At 37.3% G+C, this 24543-nt stretch overlaps 1 protein-coding gene across 10 annotated transcripts in view; it reads right to left on the bottom strand.

The window, feature by feature from the left end:
* The window catches only part of MGAT4C (MGAT4 family member C), a 668022-nt gene that overhangs the window by 206384 nt on the left and 437095 nt on the right, over window positions 1-24543 (bottom strand). Inside the window, exons 1-2 of one of the 10 annotated variants that reach the window (XM_016199439.2) lie at window positions 20511-20635; window positions 13160-13264 (exon numbers count right to left, since the gene is read on the bottom strand). The exons of 7 other annotated variants lie outside the window; for them this stretch is intronic. In XM_016199439.2, the coding sequence (XP_016054925.1) occupies window positions 13160-13234 (75 nt within the window). In that variant the 5' untranslated portion in view covers window positions 13235-13264; window positions 20511-20635. Of the gene's footprint in view, window positions 1-13159; window positions 13265-19112; window positions 20382-20510; window positions 20636-24543 lie in introns of those variants that run through there. 2 more of the 10 variants (XM_016199441.2, XM_016199442.2) reach the window with 2 other exon arrangements.

Raw genomic sequence — 24543 nt, 5'->3', positions numbered from 1 at the left:
TGAACACTTCCCAGGTTCTCCCCGCCACACACTCCACATTAACTAGTATGGCATTTGAAATTCTTGCCTCCTCCCACCTTCATGAAATATTGTTTTCTCTGAACTTATTACTTTTCTCTTAGTTTTTTGGTTTGTTTATTTGAGCTGTCTTTATTCCCTTCTGCCTTTCCTAAATGCTGATATTTTCCAAAGACCTGTCCTTTGTTATTTTCTATTTAAATTTTTATTTTATTTTCCATTGCTGAGATATTTTATCTACTTCCATAGGTTTATTTATATGCGGATAATTCTCAGGGCAGCTCTTTCTAATGAATTCCAGTTCAGCTGCATAATGAATATTCTTTCAATCCTAGTTGCCCAAATTCATCCACTTCTCTTCTTCCATGACACAATCTCTGTTCAGGCCACATCATTTATTTCCTTAATAACTCTTAATATTTAACTGACATCTCTGTTCTAAAGTTGTCTCCTCACAATCCATCCACAGAAAAGAGAAAGATCCACCCTCCCCCACCAAAAAACAAATATATTCACTTCACTCGTTTAATAAACCTAAAACTCTCCAGTGACTTCTTCCTTTATACAGGTAACAACACAAATTTCATACTAAGGCTTTATACCAAGTTTCTTTTGTAATATTTCCTCTCCTCCTACCAACTTCTCCAGCCTCATCTTTCCTTTTGCCATCCTGTCCCCAGCCTCTGACACCTAGCTGTATGCTTTTGTCACACTGACTTTTGTGTATATTTATCAATATGGTTTGCTGTCTTTTATTTCTGAATGTTTGGATATGCAATCTGAAATGCCACATCATTTTACTTGGTTATGTTCTACATAGTGTTTGTTTTTTCATTTGATATAAGTTTAGAAGGCACTCCTCTTGGAAATCTTCCCTTAATCTTGTAGACTAGATTAATCACCTTATTGTGAATCTCACAGTAGCTTATACTTACTTCTAAGTAAGTATTTGCCTCTTTCCCTAAAGTGTGACTCTGAAGGCTGGTGCTGGGTCATATTTATTGTAATTTTTCTTACAGGGCCTTGAATAAGATTGCTGTTAAATAAATATTTGTGATGTGAGTTAAAAACCACCACCACTAACTACTACTACAGAAACCTGAGTCCAGGCTGTGTAACAAAAAGTCATAATATATTAAGATATAGTCTTGGACTGATGTAGTATTGTCACAGTTCTAGATAAAAGTTGATCTTGTCTTTGCAACAGACTGAAAGATCTAATTTATGGCCATTCAAGATGTAAGTACAGATGTGGTGCTGACACCACAGAAATGTATGCTTTCAATGCCTATGTACAATAAAAGAAAGAAATACAAGAAAATACAAATAATAATAAAGGGTTCAGTCTCACCTAACAGTCTAAATGTAGGGAGTTTTCAGGATTGGTTGAAAGACCTGATTCAAAGACCTGAATTCCTTCATGCTCTCAAGCCTCCTACTAGGCAAACTGATGTGGCCCTCTGACTACTTAAGGTTGGCGAGACATCTATAGCAGTTCCACAAAGGGGATTTCAGCATCTCTGTGTCTATTTTAGGAAAAAGAAATCTCAACGACAATCTCATCCCAGCAGGTTTCCACTCATACTTTGTAGGCCAAAATTAGGTCCCAGTTCTATTTCTAAATCCCTAGCAAGGTAGATGGGGTTACAAAGATAGCCTAAATTAATAATGAGGAAGGAGAAATATATGTCAAGGAGTCAACCACTATGAGCAACACAAAACCAAAGATCAACAAAGTTACCACCATTTTCATTCCAGAATCAGCGCTGTATGTAGGATGCTCCTTTATTATACAAATATTTAAGCAGCATAGATGGAAACGGGTAGCTGAGGGCTCTTACACAGCCAGTTAAAATATTATAATTGTAGTCAGAGTTACTGACTAAGTGATTCAAGAATCATTTCAAGTTCAACTTGAAAGAAAATAAAGGTTAACTGCTAGAGAATACAAAATTGAACACTTTAATATGAGTAAAAAATTTTACAGCCATGATTCTAAGAAGCAATCATTCATTGTAATTATTGTGGTAAATTATTGTTAGAGAAGGTTTCAAAGAACCTTGGCTGAATTTGTAGAGCTAGGATAAGATTTATCTTAAATAAGATAAGTATGTTGAATTTCTCTTTAGCATAGTCTTTTTCTTTAAGTATATAACCTGACAGAAACAGTAGAACTAGTGTGAATATATAGTTTATTATAAACATGATAAGGATATAGAAAATACAAACCATACACACACACACACACACACACACACGAACAAAATGACAACTTATCTTTTAATAAAACTGTGGATAAAAGTTCTAGACGTAAATGACCAACTTTTAGTCTGTTTCCCAGTTCCGTCACTAACTAGCAATGTGATCTTCCTAACTAATTCTAGGTTTTCCTAGCAATAAAATTGTGACAATAAATAATTTCCAGTTCTTAGGACTGTTGTGAGGTTAAGGTGAAAATGCAGGTAAAATACTTAACATAGTGCCTAGCACATTGAAAATACTATAAATTTTATCTATAGTAATAAAATTAAACATAAAATAATATTATAAGTAATAATATTTTAAATAACAATAATAATATTGCAAATTTTATTAGTATTTACAATATTAAGCCAGGGTAAAATAAGCAATACTATTTATTTTTCTTACAACTTTTTATACAATTATTGATTAAAACTTTTATTTTAAATCAGGCCTTATAAGCAGACCAAAACCCCTGCTACAACAGGTTCATTTTCTTCCCCTTAGTTATATCTCTGTGGAAATTAAAGAGGTAACATCATGCAGAAGGCTATATGTATATTAGGAGAAATCTTGATTTAAGTTTTCTAAGGTTCACAATCCATTTATAATAAAATAAAATTTCATGAAGATATAAATCAGGAGATACGACATTAGAGAAGATAGAAAACAAGGTACATATAAGAACACATTGGAAAGTGACACCATAAAATTAAGTATTAAAGAGAAAACCATAAGTCCAAAATGGCTCCACTTGTGTTAAAGCACATGATACCAAACTTAGATTTAATAATTTACTTATTTGCTGTTTCAGCCTCTCCCAGAAATATAATCTTAATAAACTATTTGGGAATTTTCTGGTCAACACCAATGAGGTCATCTGTGACATGGACCCTGCTTTTATGCCATAGAAAGAAGTAATCTGCATGATTTAAAAAAACAAAACAAAAAACTTGGTTGTTCCCTTTTCCCCAATAGATGTCCTGATCTAAAAAGAATTCTTTCTTTTCTTTTGTTAATAGAGCCCTTGCCTTACCCTTCTTCCTACAATATCTTTCTATTTTGTACAACTTCTCTGAGCACCCTTCTGCTAGTGAAATGGGATATTGCCTGAATCACGAATTGCATAATAAAGCCAATTAAATCTTCAAATTTACTTGATTGAATTTTGTTTTTTAATAACTGTAACGGTTAATCCATAAATAAGTTGTCCTGAGGACAAGGCATGTGTATTTCCATGTTTATAAGGCAAGCCTACTTTGCAACATTAAATTTTTACAACATATAGGTGGTCCTTAATAATTTTTTATCTTATGCCAAGGAATAATATTTCTGTCACTTTTCATTTCCTATACATGAAAATTTGCTCCATAGTTTACTATTTTCTTCCTCTGTATTCTGTGAGCGTGGCATCTTTATTACGTGAGTTTAAAAGATGCATTTTGTGGTTGTAGAGTCATTTGAAATATAAAGAATTATTTTGCAAAATTGAGGTTGTTTTTAGTTACCATTTATTACAAAATCAGTACTTAGGCAATAATAATATATGACTGACATGCAGTTTAGTCATTTCTTTTTACCTTTTAAAAAGTTATGTAAACCCATAGTAAAATTAGAAAGTTATTATTAAAATACTTTAGTGGCTTTTCCTCTCCAATAGTGTCCCAATTAAGGGCTCTGCAAGTCCTAAATATTAGAGCTGGCAGAGCTAATCTTCTGCCAGTACATTGGATGGTCAAGTAATACAAAAGTTTGAACATGTACATGATTCGATGAGCTGTGTGCAAAGAATGGTCTATGATTGAAAGAATTTAATTGTCTTGAATGTTACCTTGTTCTATTTTATACATTTTCATAGTTTTCTTATTTATTATACTACAGTACTTGATGGTTTGTTTTTTTATTACAGTCTTCAAGTTTACCAAAGCATAAAAAAAAAGTGTGACTGTGAGCACATGCACCCTACCCTGTTATTGAGTTTATTTGTATTCAGCTTGCACGGTTTCAGGGTGAGCAGGTACAAAGCTGTTGCTGAAGGGGCAGCGCTTATGTGCTGGAAAACCTGCACTGCACAGATATAAATTTGTAGAAAGTAGTTCTAAATTTGTATTGTATGCCGTCTTCAAATTCTTAAGCCTTTTTACTCAATAATCAATATTCCACCCAGCACAATAATAAAACATAGAATTATTTATGGTAACAATTAAGGTGTACTTTTCAGTCACAAGAGGAATGAAAAAGTTGCCGGAGAGGTGACGTGATTTAATGAAAAGGCTATTGAACAAGCCGCTGAGGCTCTCAAATGAGATCATAAATGTGAAAGCTTCTGAAAAAGGTAAAGTATTATGCAAACACAGTATTAATATTAAGAATCTGAAATGTTCAATTCTAGCAGACTTCATGTGTTCTGGGGTTAGCAGAATAACATTAAAAATTGTTCTCGCAAACGGAAATCTATGGTACCATGGGAACCTCTAAGACCCACATTTCAACTTCCAACTTGGAATTTATTGCTTTTGTGTTGTAATCTTAAAGGTTGACCCTTAACATCCTTTCTACACACAATCTTTTAACTTTGTTTTTACAGAGTGGTATTCTGCTGATGTTCTTGTCTTTTTTCCTTCAGGAAATGTTCCTCAGCAACTGCATTATTAAAACTGGACATGTTCCAAAAGAGTTGTCTGAAACCATGGCAAATTTTTATTTAATCTCAGTGGAGCAACTGCAAGGTAATTGTCCCAAAGTCATCACTTTCTGGATGTTTCAATAAATCTGTCTTGGATAACATGAAAATTTGCTTTCATGAAAGCCTGTGACGAAAGGAGCATGAATACATTTGCTGTAAATGCTGTAAAATGCCAAATGACACAGAAATTCCAGAGAGCCATTGAAAAACTTAAGAAGTTAACTCAAGAAGGCTTATACCTCTTTTTTTTACATTCTGATGTAAAAAAGAAGCATACATTTTTCCACATTTATTTATCATCTATCATTGACACGGACTCGTGAATTTTTATTTTGTTCAACACCTTATCATTCATTACGGTGCTTAATTGTTTTAGACCTCACATTTTCCCAGCCTGGGTCGGGAGTAGGACAGAGCTGCCCTGCCCAAGTGGAAAAGCAGCCACAATCAGCAATGAGGGCTTCAGGGCTAATTGATCCTGGGCTGTCCCAGATCTTAGACCTGCTTGACTGCTGTATGTGGGAAAGGACGTTATAGAGTGTCACCCAAAGGCCAAGAAAATCGCCTCCAGCCCTAACTACAGGCGTTTAAGGACACGCCAAAGCAGTCTGAGCAACAGTGCTAAAAAGCCTTTTGCTTCAGTTGAATTGTCTGGCGTGGTCCCACCAAGCCACTCTTCCTGAGCCTCACCTGAACCTGCTTGACTAGCCCAGCCCTCAACAACACCCAAGATTAAGGGAGAGATCATATTTGTTATCTATAGTGGCCTCCCAATATCTCAGAAGTTATTCCACTGCCCACCCCCTTTTTACTATCCCATCAAATCACCCTGGGTGAAAAGGGTAAAGGGATTGAGAAGTACAGAATTGGTAGTTACAAAAATAGTCAGGGGGGTGTAAAGTACTGCATGGGAAATATAATCAGTAATATTGTATTAACTATGTATGGTGCCTGTTGGGTACCGGAAATATCAGGGGGAACACTTTGTAAACTAACCACTGTACTGTATACCTGAAACTCTCACAAAATAATATTGAATGTAAACTGTAATTTTAAAGAATTTTTTTAAAAATCAGCCAGGTGTCCCCCTTGGTATGGGCCTCTGTCAGGGAAGAACATTTAAGGGTCACTTAATGAAATGTGTGTTTTCCCAGGGCCTCAGCAGCCAAAACCCCAAGCTCCTCTTCATGCTGTGAACAGACCAAAATTGGTCAGAGCGATGTAATACCACCTAGTCCAACTCAAGAGAACGCATGGCAAAAACTCTCTAGTTGCAGGTGCCTTTGAGATTCATACAAAGAAACACAGCCCTCCCTTTTCGCACGCTGGCCACAGAGCTGATTTGCCAAACACTGATGCTGCTTCAGGATCAGTCTTTCACTTGAAATTGCATCCTTTCTCATGTTTAAATGACCAAGCGACACACTGATAGTTCTCTCAGATGCCCAAATGTTTTGTCCCCATGTGAATAAGCATGGCGCTTTCACAAGTATCCATTTCGCTATGTCTCCCACTGAATGTTCAATTCTCATCCTGTAGTTTTGTGTATCTGGACACTTGACTAGAAGTTTCAATAGCCTTTACTGATTTGGTTTTCAGGGACAGTACTTTACAATGACATATTAGGGTATTTTGAGGAATGTAGAAAGGATAAAAGAGGACAAAAAGTGGGGATAGGAGGCTGCTGAAAAACTAGCTGTGCCACCCAGCCCCTCTCTATACGGCCCCTCAGCAATGGCTCGTTAGAGGCATTAACCCCCACTTGCCACCTCCACACATACACACACACATCCCATCTTCTTAAGGGCTCTCCTGGACCCTTAGAAGAACCAGCAATGCAGAGGGATGGAAACTGGATCTAACTGCTATAGGAGCCCAGGAGGCTGCTTGGATATTTTGCCTCATAAAACAGATGAACAACAATGGTGACCCAAGTGGTAATATTAGCAAAGTGACTCTCAATCACCCTCCTCTTGATAATGGGTTGAAAATAGGGGCCCCTAACCTCAAATGTCTAATGGGAGTCAAACACTACAGAACCTTGCCCTGGCTCTCCAAACATACAATAAGTACGCCTGGCTACAGTTTTTCCTGGTTGAGAGGTTAGGAGGAGGCAGATGGCTATCCTTCTGACTCCAATTATCACTTCCTCTGGGTTACTGATTCACTTTTCTCATTCAAAATTAGCTCTTCCCCAGTGAAGTCTGCCACTTGTAAGTTTGGAGAGATTGTAGAAAGTTCTACAAATGGTTAAGCAGTGGTATTAGAATATCTTGTGATGGTTCCCTGGGGTAGACACACCCTAAGATGACCTTCAGTGAGTCACATTCTTGTATGATTTCCTCTCCTCGAGTGTGGGCAGAACCTGTGACTTACTAATAGCCAACAGAATATGGCAAACGTGACGGGGTGTCACTCCCACGATTGTATTGTTATGTAAGACTCCCTATTAGCAGACTCAAGCAAAAGACTCCCATGCTGGCTTTGAAGAAATAAGCTGCCATGTGGAGAGAGGACCTGTTCTGGAGAAAACCTCCTGGCAAGAAACTGAGGCAGCAGCGAGTAGGAGCTGAGGGCAGCCCCAAGCTGACAACCAGCAAGAAAATAAGGATCTCAGTCTTACATCCACAAGGAACAGAATTCTGTCAACAACCACCTGGGCCTGAAAGAGAACCTGGACTCCAGAAAGAAATACCACTGAAAAACACCTGTATTGCAGCCTGTTGAGACTCTGAGCAAAAGATCTATGTAAGCTATGCCTGTATCACTGACCCATTGACACTGGGAGATAATGTCTATTGCTTTAGGTATCTAAATTTGTGGTAATTTTTCACAGGACAATAGAAGACTAAGACATCCTCCACGTAGTGAGAAGAGCCAGAAGGAGAAAAGAGGGGCCACGATCTAGCCCAGCCCCTGTGACTTCTGAGTCCAACTCTCTAGGCCCCTGCAGTCTTCAAGGACCCAACCTGATTCTAGCAGGTAGCACTGCTGTTAGAGTTTCGGTTTTTCCCACAAAGACAAAAAAGTCAAAACAAACAAACAAACAAAAAAATGAAAGAAGAGCTTCTGAATACTCAGAAGAGTGGCGCCTTGCATGGGCATGCTCACGTGCACACGCAGCAGTGCACACGCCATCCTTCCTAAACGTTTCCATGTTGCTGCTGTTCACTGATCATTCACCAGGCCTGTTCGCACCACCTAGGCTGGGGAGGAGGGTGACGCCACAGCAGCTGGGCAGGGGGGAGGCACAGGAAACCCTCAAAATGAAAGCTGTTTTACCAGGAGGTAGACAGGAATGAACAGAGGAGAGAATGTCATTGCCATCTTCTGAGAGAGACCTCAGCTCTTCTAGTTCTGGCTCTCCAATAACCAGATGCAAGTTAAACTATAACAGAGAAATTTCAGATTATTGCTCTCCAAAGGGATCTAAGTCTGAGGACTCTCACCATCTATTCATTTAATCAACATTTAATGAGCTTCTACTCCTTGCGGACACTGCTGATGGATATGAAGTCCAAACACAGGGAGCTTTGAGTCCAATTGGGGATTCAGAGGAGGAAACAGCTATTAAAATACATGAGAAGAAAAGTGCAGGTGCTCTCTGAGCACAAAAGAGAGACACCTCACTATTCCAAGATGGTCCCCACCAGTAATGACGCCTGAACTGAGATGAGAAGGGAGCTGATGCCACAGAGGGTATACGTACCGACGCCAAGAGGCGAGTTTGAGGAGCGGAGGGCTGAAGCATGGAGTTCGCAGGTGAGTCATTATAATGTTTCAGCATTTATCCAGCAGGTACCGGGTGGTGCTGCTGTGCTAAATAGGTGGTTTATATCATCTCACTTGATCCTCAAAGCATCCTTCAGATGAAGCAACTGAGGCACAGCGAGGTTAAGTGTCTTATCAACGGTCCTACCACTGTCAGTGCTGCAGCCAGGAATTAACGGCCGGCTGACCGGCTCCAGGGCCCACTCTCTTAACACCTGCTTCCTGAATAAACCACGTAGTGTGGCTTCAGGCCTCTAGCCTTCACCAACAGAGCCATCAATCCAACCCAAATGTCCAAATCCACCCTGGAAGGTGTCTGACCTCAGAATCCCTGAGTGCTTGCCAACAACTGGGGCCCAGGCGGACCTCTCCCAGTTACCGGGTCCCTTGTTAGCAAACCAGGTTTTCACAATGAGGCTTTGCCTCCCTAGGCCTCCTGGAACTAGAACCTTGCCTCTGAATCCAGACCCCTTGCCTTAGACCCCTCGTCTCAGACCCCAGCCCCCACGCTTCGCCTCCTGGTTGGGCCTCCTTCCTATTGTCTCCCTGATTACCCTTAGATCGTTTTTGGGTCCCTGTGCCTCTGTCTTTCTCTGGGGCCCAGTTCTCCTCAGTGTGACCTGACCACAAGCCGTTGCAGAGAGAACATCTTTGCCACATGGAGGTGGCCATGATTTTCCCAAGCCAGAGTCCTGTGGACCACTTTTCCAAGTGTAAAAGCCTTTTTGACCTCACCGTTCTCTGACTCCCGGTGGGTCACAGCCCTCCCTCCTTCCACGTCAGCCGCTAGAGTGAGCCGTCAAACTCTGTTGCTTTGTTACTCAGACTACTTTGAAAAGAGGAGGGATATAAATTCCCTCTTGACTAGACTATATAAAGATGCCTTGCCCTTCCCAACAACAAAAACAAATAAATTAATCAAAGTGATTTTTTTCCTAAGCAAATGAGAAATCTCTTCTTAAAACTAATTCTATAATCCTTGTAGAGTTACCAGAATAAAGAGCTCACTGTGTAGCCAACTTTGAAAACAAAATTTTCTACCACTACATTTATATTTTTATATATGTAAAAATACATAATTTTATATGCACATATGTTTATTTTGCTTTCATATTTGAATGCTATAGTAAAGTGTGCTCTCTAATCATACAGATTTTTAACCTGTACCTGCCACAGATCTTTCTCTCTCCAGGTTTCGGTTAATTCCACCAACCACTCAAGGTTTGGGAGCTCTCCCTTTAGCAGCTGGCACAGCATTGCTTCCTTAGAATAGTGTATGGCCTTCTGGAGGGTCCCAGTCTCAATGCCAGGATGTTTATTTGTTTATTTGCTTACAAAGAAAGCATTGCCTCTTGTCTATAAAATGCTTATAAATGACAAATTGGAATAGAAGCTTTTTTATGAGAATAAAATAACCACTGAGTAAATAATCCCCACAATTTTCTACATTTTTGGATATATTGCTCTTTTTTATCCACCATGATAATGTTTTACATATGATAACTACATACTTAATATCTAGGTATTTATTATAAACATGGTTGGTACAACTTATGAAGACCAATTTAAAAGACAAATAACGCTTAATATTTTACACATCTATCCATCAAATAACGTTTTTCCATTTATGAAGGAGTCAACATTTGACAGTTCTGTCCAGCTGGTCTTTATTTCTTTTCAGTTCTGAATTGCTTGGACATGACTTCAATTCTGAACAATCAATTTCCTGCCAGACTGCTTGCAGCCTAGCATCTCAACCTACTTTCTTTAAGCCACCGGTGATCTAACCTTCGATTTAAAGTATAGTTTTCTCTGTTCCTATATTTTGAGGCTTTCTGCTGCTTTTCATATGTTTGGCTACCACATTCTCAATTACACCCTTCCTGGTTTCAGTAACATCAGTCCTGCCTCCTACAAGCTATGTGTGTACACACACACACACCCACCCACACACACACACACACACACGTATGTTCACTCCATTTCTAAAACCTCTTCATATTCCTCAACTGTCTGTGTGTTCCAAAGGACCTTTGCTATATTTACATCAAAAGTTAACAGTAGATATCGATAGTATTTTTTGTTGTTTGGCATGTAACTTAACATGCACAAACTATAATCTTATTTGATATACTTATTTGTTATAATTGGTTATGGTGTCGTCCCATCCACATATTAGAGACAAAGAGGCTGTAGAGATGGGCAAGCATTTAATGCTCTAGAAAATTCACTCAATTTTTCTTTCCTTGAGTTTCACTAGCATCTCAACACTTTTGTTTTTCCCCTGTGCAAATACATTTTTTGCCAGTTTCTGTTTGCCTGCACCATTTATTTAGCTGCTATCTTTACTCTCAGTGTTTTGCTAGATGTTAGATATTTAATGGTGGGCTCAAGCAGGCTCTGCCATTACTTTCACGAAGTTTAATGTGGAGTGTCAAAGATTGAAATTAATAATTTAATCAACCAAAAGATCCTGCAGCTGCAACTCTTGCAAGTGTAAAATATTGTTTTCAGAGCCTGTAATTGGAAGATTTGGTCTGGTCAAGAAGGACTTCCTTAAAGATACTTTCTGTTACTGAGATTGGAATGGTGAGTAGGAGGTAAGCCTGGGAAGAATACTGAGAGGAACCTGCCAACCAGAGGCTGGCATGAGCTGAGTTCAGTGGTGGGGCAGAGAGGACACCATAAGAAAGATGCCAGTGTTGCTGGCTTCACAAACCATTTTGCACCTTGCAAACTACAATAGCTTTGTCTACGCTACAAGGAACAGAAAGCTATCGAAGAGTGTTAGTGACAAGCAGATGAAGGGAGGCTGCGGCCGAGAGGAAAAAGGAATGCCATGCGCAGGCTTGTTTTTCCTGCGTAAAGGTTTGAATGGATTCCCTACCCTTGGCAATGTCTTTTCCTTCTGGATCTAAAGATAGGAGGCAGTTCTGCTAGTTTAGATTTCCTGTTCTTCCTAAATCAAAGCCTCACATTCTGAGTATCCTTTGCTCGTCGGGCCCCCTCTTCTCCACCTTTAAATCATGTCTGGGGAAACTTTTTTTCTGCCAAGGGCCATTTGGATATTTATAACATCATTCGAGGGCCATACAAAATTATCAACTTAAAAGTTAGCTGTGAAAAAAGCTCCTAGATTTACTGAATTTCGAGTCCGGCCTGTGGTTGCCTTGGCAGGGCCGGGCCAAATGGTTTCAGGGCTGGACGTTCCCCACCCCTGCTTTAAACAGTGCAATTCCCTACAGCTTTTCTCTAGTTGATGTTCTTCAGTGAGATTGTTTTTGCCTGTGAACAATTTGAAGATGGCTACTAAATGTCTCAACTCCAGCATGGTATATTCAATAGCTACAAAGTATACAGCATTGTCTTTGCTCTTTAATGGGCATCTCAAACAGCATATCCAAGGTATGCATACAAAGAGAAAGAAACCCAGCTTCCATCCTTCCTTCCCTCAGGCGGTTGAGCATTCATTTCACAAAGGCCTGCTGAACCCTTTTCCAGGCCATGGGTATTCAAAGAAGAATTAAGCCGAATCCTGAACTTCAAGGGAATAAAATATTCTCTATAATTAGTTATCATATTTCCTGTGCTTAGCTATCACAATCCTGTAGGCTAGTGAGGTTTTTTTGTGTGTGTATAGTTTTGTTGGGAGCCGGTGACGTGTCTGGACATGGTGCACGCCACCTGAGGGTCTGGAGTCAGGGACTCCACCCTCCCCACAATGACCCTTGATGTTGAGAGCCTGCTAGGCATCTGGACATGGTCCACGTAGCCTGAGGGCCTGGAGCCAGGGACTCCATCCTCCCCACAAGTTCCCGTTAGGAGCTGAAATAAAGATAATTACCAAGGTCTGGGCTCACGCAGGAGGCAGGGTGTTTACTCTGAAAGAGTGTTTATGCAGCTTTGAAGGAACTAGTTTGTATCACCCTCACCTCATTACTAGTTGTTTGTTACTCACTATGTAATAAAGGCTTTGAAGCCATTTGGGGCCGCACCTCATTGGAGGGCATAACTTTGTTTGTCTCTTTCATTCCCCTCCTGATCCCATAACTTTGTTTGTCTCTTTCATTCCCCCTGCTGGAACTCAGGTTTGTTTGTCTTTCAGGCTGGTTCCTGACAGATTTTTTTTCACTTTTCCTAAAATGTTTAGTTTCCTGGTGTTAATCTCCACCTCTCTGATGCCTCCCAGTCCCTTCCTGTTTCTTACCCTCAAGGCCATTTCTCTTTCCTGAAGCTATCACTAGCATCCCATTACGTGACATTGCTCTGAGAATCAATACTAAAGACCAAGGCAAGCAGGAAGGAGTTCCACTAGAAACAGGCAGGCAGCTGCCTTGTCGTTCCTGGGGTGACCTGTCCCATTGTCTTTGGCGCTTTGCCATGACACCCACATTGTCGATGCAACGTCAGCACCACACTTACGTCTGTATCTCCACGGCTTACCAGAGTGCCTACAGCGCTGTAGATGCGGGAGGCTGTAGATGAAGCCCAATCACACACGCCCTCATCGGGTGCCATCTCTTTCTCCACACTGGAGATGCATCGTTACTGTATAAATGAATACATTTAGAATAACAGTTTTTGGGGCAGTGCTATGAAACAACTATGAAACTAATTAGTTTATGGTCTTCACTAATGCTCAGTACCTCTTTCTCTCCTCCGTCATTATTGTGTTTACCATAAATCACCTCTTAAATCACAGCAAGAAAGGAATAGGAGGATGCTTCCCTTTTTTTGTTAAGATAAATTTTGAATAAATAGCTTTTATATAATGTTGTTCCAGTAATTTAAAAAATAACTGCAGTGAATTGAGTCCTGTGATAAGAAGAGAGCTCATTCCCCTGAATCTCCCACCTGACATTAGCCCAATATTGAAACATTGGGTCATTCAGAATCAGACATTTCCTACCCGTAGAGGATGTCTGGTCAAAATCATCAAGAGTGAAAAGCTGCTGACTCAAGGACTGTTTCACAATCTCCTATATTCTCAATTCTGTCATGTATTGCCCTCTTCTGTATTCTTGCTTAATTAGTTATCCCTAACTAATGTGTTGGATATCACACATTATTTTAAATAAATTAATAGAATGGTGACTCTAATAATGCTATTTGGAATCTAATGAAGTGGTTCTCTGGGCCTTTTTGCTCCTTTGATGTGTCAGACTGCTTTAAATAATCTAGGTTAATCTTGCTTTCTGTTTCTTTTAGGAAGCATTCCCCATTTACTCAAAACCACAATGCCCTGTCCCATCAGGAACTTTCCAAAGTACTTCAGTTTAGAAAAACTCAAGTTAACCTTCCAGCCAAGGCTTATAGCTATGGCCAGGTTGCGCCTACTGGTTTTCTACAACCAGCGTCTGTTCTGATACTTTGGTTCTAATTTTCAGTCCCCCCTCCAGTCATAGTGATACTTACCTGAGTATCCTTCCATTTTGACTGTACATACTGGGCCCCTCCCCTTCCTCCCCACCTAAAATATCCTTTGCTGGTCTTGCCTTGGAATATCCTCTACTCATTTTTTAAAACTACGCTAAATGACAACTTTTTTTGGAAAAATATTCATTTCTTTATAGGTAGAATAAGCCCCTTATAATTATTTACGTTTGACTTTGTGCTGGCCTCTAGGTCATGAGCCCCGTGAAGACAGCAGCAGTGACTTGTTCGTTGCGGGCATGTCATAGGTGCTCAATAGTTGTGTGCCCACACTTTAAATAATTTGTGGAATGACTCACAGCATTTAGAAGTGAAGAAAAAATAAGTTAGTGAAATTAGAGAACTACTATTTTATGTTTTACACATACACTATCACCTTGATTTTACAAGATTATAAACTGTGGGGTTTTTTTTAATCTTTTTCTTTTTGTGTCTCTTTTGATGTAAAGTTGAGCACATTTTAGATGCTTCACTGAAATAAAACAAACAGATTTTAAAAATCAAAACCCTCTTACTTTGCCTTTCAGAGTGTGTTAGGGATACAGAACAGCATGAGTCAGAGCAGGACATTAGCCTAATTCTAGCACCACTCCATCACCCATGTGAGACAATGAGCTATTGGAAAGCAGGAGAGTGTTGATCTCTGCATATATTAGAACAAATAAAACCTTTTACACCTACACGTTTCAAGCTCTCACCAAGTTATAAAAAGTAATAGAATACAAGATAAAGGCAAATAGAGTAAAATAGAGTAACATGCAAAAAAGAAAACTATTGGACTTTCATTTGTATTATTGACATACCTATAATTTGAAAACTGGGAAACAGTCTTAAAAGTTATTAAATCCATTTTTTACTTAATTTATTTTTCATATTTAAAATGTGAAATCTAAGACATAGCAGAAATTTTATACGCAGTAACTGAGTGGGCTGTATCTCATACTAAAAACTCCTGAAATCAGTATCAAGTTTCAAATAGTAATTAGTATGCTTATTGCCCATACGAATATGGGCTTTGTGTTTGCAGTGTACCAGAGTTTTTGTGCGTGTAAATATTGTTTATTTTTAATTTGTTTTTATCGAGTTTCAGAGAGAGAGGAAGGGAGAGGGAAAGGGGAGAGAGAGAAAAACATTGATGAGAGAGAAACACTGAGTAGCTGCCTCCCACACGCCCCCACTGGGGATGGAGCCTGCAGCCCCAATCGGTGCCTGGGTAGACGCTCAACCACTGAGCCACACTGGTAAGTCGTAAATATTGGTTATTAATGGAACACCTGAATGAATTAAAATACACACACAATACTAAGTGCGTCAGTACAATGTAAATGCTAAAAGGAGGCAGCACTGATTGTTCTCACGGCTGATAAGATAAGCTCACAAAATTTTGACAGCACCCCATGAGGTAGGTACTTTTATTTCTGCAAGTTTTTATTTGAATAAATAAGGTCTGAGTGGGGTGCAGCAAGAAATTATACGAGGGTAGCCTGTTCCCAGAAACCATATTCTTACCACAATGCATGCAAACAAACAGAGAAACAGGCAAAAAGCATCTTTGGGAGCATTGGTTATGCGTTGCTCTACTGAACAGGACTGTTTGCTCACCCAGCCATAGTCTCTATGCACTTAAATTAAGAAAAGTTGCTGGAACTTAACTGCACCATGCCTATCGATCACAGCAGATTTTATCGCGCTCTACCCACATTATAAATTTCATCCAGCTCAATATCTCATCAGAATGACTGCAGTACCAATATGTACACTCTGTTTTAGTAACAATGCATGTTTCACATTGATTCAGATCCTACGGTTCAGCTCTGAGAGTTTTACAGTGCGCGGTGGCAAAATGGTAGAGTCACTTCTGAATGAAAACTGACCATGGCTGTCTTTATACTTTGCTCAGTTCCTAGCACTATAATAAAAATTGCAGGACAAATGACCAATCCTCTGCTTTGAGTAGGTTTTCCATTTGAAAATCACATTTGATGTCAGTTTATATTTTATTTATCACAAATCTTATCAAGATTAATTCTGGAATATTGTTAGGTGAAATTAGCTAAATCCCAGGCCCTGTGTCTTGTAAAACTTTTTTGGCAAAATATTCATGGCTTACTATCCCTTGAATTTAGCTAATTCATACTCTTAATTATTGCATTATAATTTTAGTCCTTCATTCTGCACATTTCAAATGCACATTAGTAAAAGGGACATAATTTTCATATTTTTCTATATCAAGGATATAATTTTATTATGTAATATTATAAGAATAAATTTGTGCTAAATCAACTATGTGCAGGCAACTTTGAATTGTTTTGTAATTTATATATAGGTCACTAAATAGATTCCTTAGTAGCTAATTAAAGGATACTATCTAAAATGGTTTATCTTCAACTGATAGGTTCTATGTATAAATTGATTTTCTATGAGGAGGTTAGATTTCAGATTTTGTTTTTTTTTTAAATCACTGGACATCTATAAATAAATTCAATAGATAGTAAATATCATTTTTAGTTCAACTTTTCTAGGACTACTATTAATATATGCCAAACTACTGAAAAAAAAATTGTTAAACTTCACAGATTATTTCTTTTTTGCTTCTTTCAAATGCAAACTGCCAGCATTTGGAGGATATTGTTAATCTTTTTAAAAAAAATATATAAAATTTATTTATTTCTCAGTCTCCTGTTTATATTACGTAAATTCTATCTAAAGTGAAGCAACTGTAAAAATGCATTATGACCATCAATGACTTTATTATAAAGTAGGGTATAGATAGATTGCTAGAATGTACACTATGGATATAAGATTGCTTTGTCCAAAACTGGATTTTGGCTCTTTTTGGAATCCATTGTAATTTAAGCATTTTATTTTTATAAATTTGCAGTGATCGTATTCAGAACCAAATATGAGTTATAAATTAACTGATAGACTTTTTTCACAACACCTGTATGCAAAGTACTTGCAAATCTATTTTAGGTTAGGACATACATGAAACTTATACATGGAAACAAAAGAAATACAAAGAAATCCATCTCTCAACCCGTTTCCTATTTCCTAGCAAGTTTTTTTGTTTTATTCAGCTACACCTTGAAATACTTAGATATTTTTTGTAATGTAAAGATAAGAGCTTGCCAGAGAGAAAAAGAGCAAAGATCTTTCATATTATTCAGTTATAAATAAATTCAAGCACATAGATGAGTGCTTGGCACAGAGTAGACAATAAAAAAAAATTAATAACTAGTTAGATAGCCACATATATGGACAAAGATGGGGGAGAAAGAGAAGAGAGAGTGATTGATTGATTCATTGGGGGTCTTGAAATTTGAAAGCCTGTTTCTGAATTCTGACTTCATTTGCTGATTTGCAGATTAGGTGATCTTTGGCAACAAGTTAAGAACTATGAGTCTTTGTTTCCTTAGCAGTATAATATCAATTACCTTATGGCAGACCAATTGTTAAATATAACGGATATAATGTTTGTAAAACGCCTTTTAAATTTTAAAGTAAATATAAACGTTTATGCTTATGCACATAAAATATACACCTACATAAATATTCATGCATCCACATGAAATTGCTAAGATGACATCATGGCTACTATATTATTGACTTAACTCAAAAGTTGGCCATGGAATTCCAGAATTTCACACTGTTAAGACAAGCATAGAATTAACGGCACATCCAAATACTTCAATTGAGAAAGGAGAAACCTAAATGGCATCCATGAATTCAATAATTAAAAGAAGCTAATGAAGGTGCTTACCTAGACAAAGTTCTAGGAGACGATTAAAGTGTACAAGAGAAAAAAATGTTATTTTGCAATAAGTGATGATATAACTTGAGGAACAATTTTTAAAATAAAATAATATATTACCCTTGGCCTCTGGGAAATTAAGAGAACGTCAGAGGGTTAATATGCAGGGTATTCCCAAAAATGTATACACACTTTAACAGCTGATAGATCAATTTTGAAAATGAAATGTATATTAATAAATATTGCCTATGTAATTATTCAAAGTGTGTGTGTACATTTTTGGGGGGAACACCATATATATGTTTTTATCACTGTGCACGTTTTCCATCTCTTCTCAAGACCTGTAAAACCTGTCAGTTAGTAACATTTAACTTGGTACCACATACAAAGAACTGGATAATACAGAGAAGAAAAATGCAAAAGAAGAAAATGATCACATAACTTAGACAAAAGACTCTATATTAGAAAGGAGACAAAAAACACATAAATACATGTAGCATGAGACATCTGTTATCTACGGCTTCCTGTTCTACAAATTATGTTTAGGGATTGTGCAGGATGAGAAATTGCTAGGATCCCATTGATGTCCTCTTTTTAAAAATATGAAATAAAAAACAAAAACTTTGTGTCAATGAAGTCCACCATCCATGCATATCCTGTGGTACAAAGTTTGTCGAAGGAAAACAAGAAGATAAGCAATTCTAACATTGCAAAAATCACTACCAAAGAGAGCATTTTTATGATTAGAGGCGCTAATACTGAGAGAAGCATTCACACACTGCAGAAAATGCAACTTTAACTGTCTAGACTGTTCATTGCCTGAGGAAGATTTTCTTCATTCTTGACAGGATGATATAAATAGATTTTTACAGAATTAATTGTTGGAAAACATAGGCTTTCCCTTGGTCAAGATTGATCACCTGTGAAAATGACAGAGTCAATACCTTTGGATTATTCAACTCCACTTTAAAGTACTTAAGGAAAATAAAAATTAATTTCAAAGCAGTGAATCATTATTTTTTCAAGTTCACATTATCAAACTTTTGGATTCTCATTTTTAGATTTTGAAATTCACAGAATAACCAAGATAAATCTCCCTGCAGAAAATTAGCTCTAGATACACACTTGTAAGCTTTTGAAAGATTTAGTGGATTGTATATTTTCTTGCCTGAGACAACAAAGCTCAAATCTTTAGATTCCATTAATACATACCTGACACTTTCTATAAACTCAGTTTTGTTCAGAGCTGACTTGACTGAGGAGACAAATCGAACAACAGTAATGTCAAGAGCTGCCAAACAGGACTGGGCTAGTAGAGGAGAGAGAAGTGTGACATAGCTGAGAAATGCCTGCTGTCTTTAAGTACAACTTCAGCACCTCCAAAACCCAATTTCTAATTATCCAAATTACTGGTTTGCACAAGCAGAAATATTCAGTGTTAAAGCAGAGTAAAAGTAAATCTGAAAAGCATGAGCATACTGAAGCCCGATAGACAAGTCATTATTCAAAAGTTTTATTAACGCTAGAAGAGACAGAGATGCTAGTAAGAGTACATGTTATATTAAATGAAAGCTATTTACAATTTTCTGTGTCTTCGTGTCATAAATAATTGCATTCAACTTTAAAATAACAGTCTGCTACTTTGTTGTGATAATAAACAATATTCGAGGAGTTAAAAGTGTTTTTGAATTCATTTGGTAGCACATAAATATCCTGTCAATTAAAAGCTTTCATTGTATCTGATTTTTCAGGATCTCTCCCAGATTCAGTCGCCTATAGTCATAAGCAATTCAACAGCTGTAAATATATTTGTTTTGTGACAATACTGTCAGGATCCTCAGGTGTAAGTATTGTCTGTTATAAATGATTAAATAATTGAAAGCTTTCTTTTCAGGGTTTAAATATTCTACAGATACATAAAACACAGTATTCTGTTAAGCACTGAAAAGCACTCAATGCAATAAATTATTTTAACACCTCTTAATTCCAGAAAAAAAACAAAAACCCACACTCTCCCTTAAAACAATTTGCTAATATCATTTAAAAATGATAAATATAAATACAAAGTGCCACAACTTTATTTCAAAAGATAAAGCCTTTGCTCACTTGGTAAATTTTGTTTTCCTGTATAGATACAACTTTGGGAAACTGTCCCAAAGAACTATCATTTAACAATTACAAACTTTGACTCATTTTAAATTTATAGCAATGCTACTTGGCTGACCATTTCTACGTCTACTCTATGCTACTAATGGCAAAACAAAAAGAAGTGAAGCAGAGTAGTATACGTACCCATATACATTTTTTAAAAACACCTTCAAAATAACAATCCTATAATAGCACTTACTTTCCTTTTTCTAAAGAAAAGCTGATTTCCTGCTATTCATTCTCCACTGCAAATTAGTTTGCCAGGTACAGGTTAGCATGCTCTTTTTCAATTCCTCCTCCTAAATCCATACTTCCTTTTAACAAAGCTAAGCATTTCTCTGATTCAAAGCTCCCTGGGTAGTAATCTTCTTTGCCCCTGACAGCAGTTTCTTACCCTGTTTCCTCTGCTACATACATCTGCCTTTATTTGGAAAGAGAAGGTAAAACAGAAGAGGTTCTTACCAGAGCCAGGGAAAACAATTCATTCAGCTAGAGCCACCAGTGCTCGGTGCAGCCGGCCAGCAGGAGTGATCCTTGGGCCTCACACAAAAGCGAGATAATTGGCTCTCAGTGAGGAGATGTAAACATCCATCCTGATGGCACTGGGGCTGGGACTGACGCTCCCTCAGCTGCTCTGTGTACTCCGCTGGAGATGATGTCACAACATCAACCGGGTGTACTCTCATTGGCTTCTGTTACCTGGAATCACATCTTAACCCTAAACTGTCAGCTGCAAATTGAAATGCTCATCTCTGACTATATATATATTTCTTTTTGCTGAAAAGGGAGTGAAAGTGATGTTGAGCTACTGGAGGAAAGCAAACTGAAAAGACTGCTCCCAAATATGCTGAGACCATTTTACATAAGTAGTTAATGAGGATCTGTGGGGATTTTATTTCCCAAATATGCTTTTTAAATAACAGTATTTACAAAAGGTTTTCTACAGAATGAAGAGTAAAGGAAAATATTGATGTAATTACAACCTCCAGAATATTAAATTTTCTAATTACTCTTCATTGATTTTACAGAGCTGTCCCATGAGATTAAGAAAGTCAAGTTAAGAAAATTATAATTATAGATAATTATAGAGTTTTCAATCACTTTGGTCAGAGTAGCCATCTGTATTTTTAAAGCTTTTAATACATTTTTTTAAATTGCATTTTACTCTCTGAGTGTTAAATAGTATGGCCACAATTTTGTATCATAAAACTTTAGTTTTGAGATATTAAAAGCATAAAAATCACTAAAATAATAATGTTAAATAGTGTTTTTCACAAATAATAATTTATAAGTCACTGGAACTATAGACAAATCCATTTCAGAAATTGAAGACTACTTTGTAATATAGTTCTGTTTTCTTTGAGCATAAATGGGGAATAATTATCCATCCCTTACCCTCTATCCTGACAAAAGCCCAAGACTTCTCCCCAGGATTAAATTCAATGGGAGAGGAGGAGAAGGGACCAAGCTGGTTGCAGCAGTTTCCTGCCAGAGGGACAAAACTACAATCACCTTGAAATATATCCAAGTTTTCCCCACCAAAAGGAGCTGTCAGCTACATAACTGTGAGGTGCAAAAATTAGCAGAGCTATTCAATGACCAGCTCCTTCTAAATCCAGCCCAGGCATATCCCAGGGCAAGCCCTTTCTAAGCTGTGGAGCTCAGCATGGAAACACTATAGCCACCTGGAGAGAGAAGGAGAGAAATTCACTTTATCCATCCCCACCTTCATGGAAAGGAGGTCAGCAGCAGTGCCCTGTGTGCCCATATGTTAGCTCATGTCTTTCTGAATAATGGATTCAGGGCAAATAGCTGTTATAATCCCTCCACATTTCCAATAACAGAAAAGTATTTTTATTGCATTCCTCAGTGAGAGTTCTAAAAGTTGAAAATATATGAAAAAGACACTTTTCATAGACTGTATGTTAGAAATTTTCCTTCCAAGGTCTGACTTTCATGAACATAGATTTGATTATTTGATTACTGGCAGTAGCAAGTTAGTGTGTGATCTAAGGGCAGGATTTCTAGATTCTAGTTCAAAACATCGAGCCTCTAACTCTCACTGTATCACCTACTATCTGTAAGAACTTTGGAAAATTAATAACTTTCATGTATAGAATGAGAATGCTACCTACAGGAAAAAAAAAGTTGATATAGGGATTAAATGGCATGAGGAAACATATAAAATATGCAAAATAAAAAGTATTATATAAATATAAGATGGTTAACATTTTTGCTATACAAAAGATCAAATGGGTTCATTTTTTTATGTGCCCCAGGCCTGAAACAGTTCTGGCCACCAACACAGGCATCAAGCTCAGGACTGGACATCAGCTTTGCCCCTGGCTGATCCATGAGCAACGCCACCAATCAGGTGTCTCCTGGCCCATTGCCAGGGTGTCAAAGGTGTTCATTTTAAAAGCATTTGGGTGATTTAAAAGGAAGAGTCAATCCAGTGTCTTCAAAGTAATTAAGAGAGAAAGTATCCTAAATTTTTAAAATATCAACAAAAAATGTTGCAAATTAACTTGATTTATAAAACTGTCTGATTCAGTGGTCTTTTTTTTTGAAGTTGTTGCCCCTCTCAGTATTATTTGTAATTTAATCATATTAGTCAAGTGCAAGAATCTAGACTCAAAAAGACTATTTGTCAAAATGTACTTTGGGCAAATGAGAAAGACACTGTTCATTTATTTCTGTCTAAAAACATGGGAGTTTAGATGGAAATGTGTATAAAAAAGATTCATTGCCATGCAAAATGACATGAAATTGAATTACAGATCAGAAAAGATTAATTTGGACAATGAGAATGTCAATTGTATGTTGAGTAGACAAATGATAAAGCTAAGATATTGTAATTGTTAAAAAGATATGTCACAAGAAAAAAATTATTTATAAAATAAAATATGCTCCTCCATGTCATACGTTATATAAAATTTTAATCGTATAAATATTTAATGGTAGAGACTGAGAACTAGCAAAATTAGATTATATTTTGTAGAATGTATGCTGATAGATATACCATTCAGTTAATTTTTTTTTATCCGCACCTGAGGACATTTGTTCCATTGCTTTTCAGAGAGAGTGGAAAGGAGAGAGAGAGAAACGTCAATGTGAGAGAGACATCGCCTGGTTTCCTCCCGCGTGCGCCCCAACCCAGGGCGGGGGATCGAGCCTGCAACCCAGGTCTGTGCCCTTGGCCGGACTCGAACTCAGACCCTTCAGTCCACGGGCTGATGCCCTAACTACTGTGCCAAACCGGCTAGGGCAGTTAACATTTTTTATTGATTTTAGGGAGAGAGAGGAAGGGGGGGGGGAAGAGAGAGAGAGAGAGAGAGAGAATTTGTTGTGTCACTTATGAATTTTTGGTTGATTTTTGTATGTGCCCTGACTGGGAATAGAACCTGCAATCTTGGCGTATCAGGAGGACAGTCTAACCAACTGAACTACCCGGGCCAGGGTCCCATTCAGGTAATTTTTAAGATAAACATAGATTGTCACCTTTCTTACTTTGTTTTCTATTTGGTTGCTACCCTGCCACACAGACACAAGATATGATGAAGATGGAAAGTATGAATATTCTCAGTGCTCTGCCGGCAGAGTGCAGCAAATACCCACATCCTTCACGTGACTCATTAATAAGTTAACACCTTGGTAAAGGACCCTAGTTCTGTGTCAGGAAAACATGTAAATAAGATTTTTTAAGAATATTGATTTTAATGCTTAAGTATTACACAAGTCAAGACTAATCAAAGAATCAATAATATTTTAAGGGAGTTAACTTACAAAATATGAAAACAAATGTTTGAATTGTGTACAAAATAGACAAATTATTAGAATATGATTTAATTCTTGGAGAATGAATAGGAGAGAAGGGAAATATAGTAGAAAAAATTTAAAATAATGCTGGCTTATAATAATAAATGATTCCATACATTTAGTCAATTTTAAATTTTATTAAAATTTATTAGAGAGCTTTTATATATATGCATATGTAATTTGTATTTATAGAATTTATGTTTTAGTTTTAGATAATTACATCTATACACTCAAGAAAGTGTCTGATAAATATAGCATATAATATATAGAGAGAGACAATGTGATTACTCTAGTGTAGTACTTTATACATAACAACAGAAAAACCATATTCCCTTATAGTGGTCAATAATCATCTGAAATTAATGAGTGAAAGTCATAAAGTTTTTAGTAATTTTTTGGTGGATTTCCCTTAGGAAGCAGAGATATTAAAGGTCAGGGCCTTTCACTGGTTTATTTGTAGTGTTTTTTTAGAAAGTCTAATGACACTTGAACCTAAGTCTGCTCATGTATCTGGGTTAAAGCCAAAAATAAGATAGTGAATATGTAATGTGTAATATAACATTGATGAAAAGAGATGAAAATTCTTACTACCATTATAAAATTGTATCAGTAAAAATCCAACCTGATTATATAATAAAAAAATCCTAACTGTAAAAATGTTAAAACATTAAGGGAC

Source organism: Miniopterus natalensis, chromosome 2, assembly GCF_054644295.1.
Source record: "Miniopterus natalensis isolate mMinNat1 chromosome 2, mMinNat1.hap1, whole genome shotgun sequence".
NCBI classification, from domain to species: Eukaryota; Metazoa; Chordata; class Mammalia; order Chiroptera; family Miniopteridae; genus Miniopterus; species Miniopterus natalensis.
The sequence above is the reverse complement of the archived record's forward strand: the minus strand, read 5'-3'. Positions and strand labels throughout refer to the sequence as shown.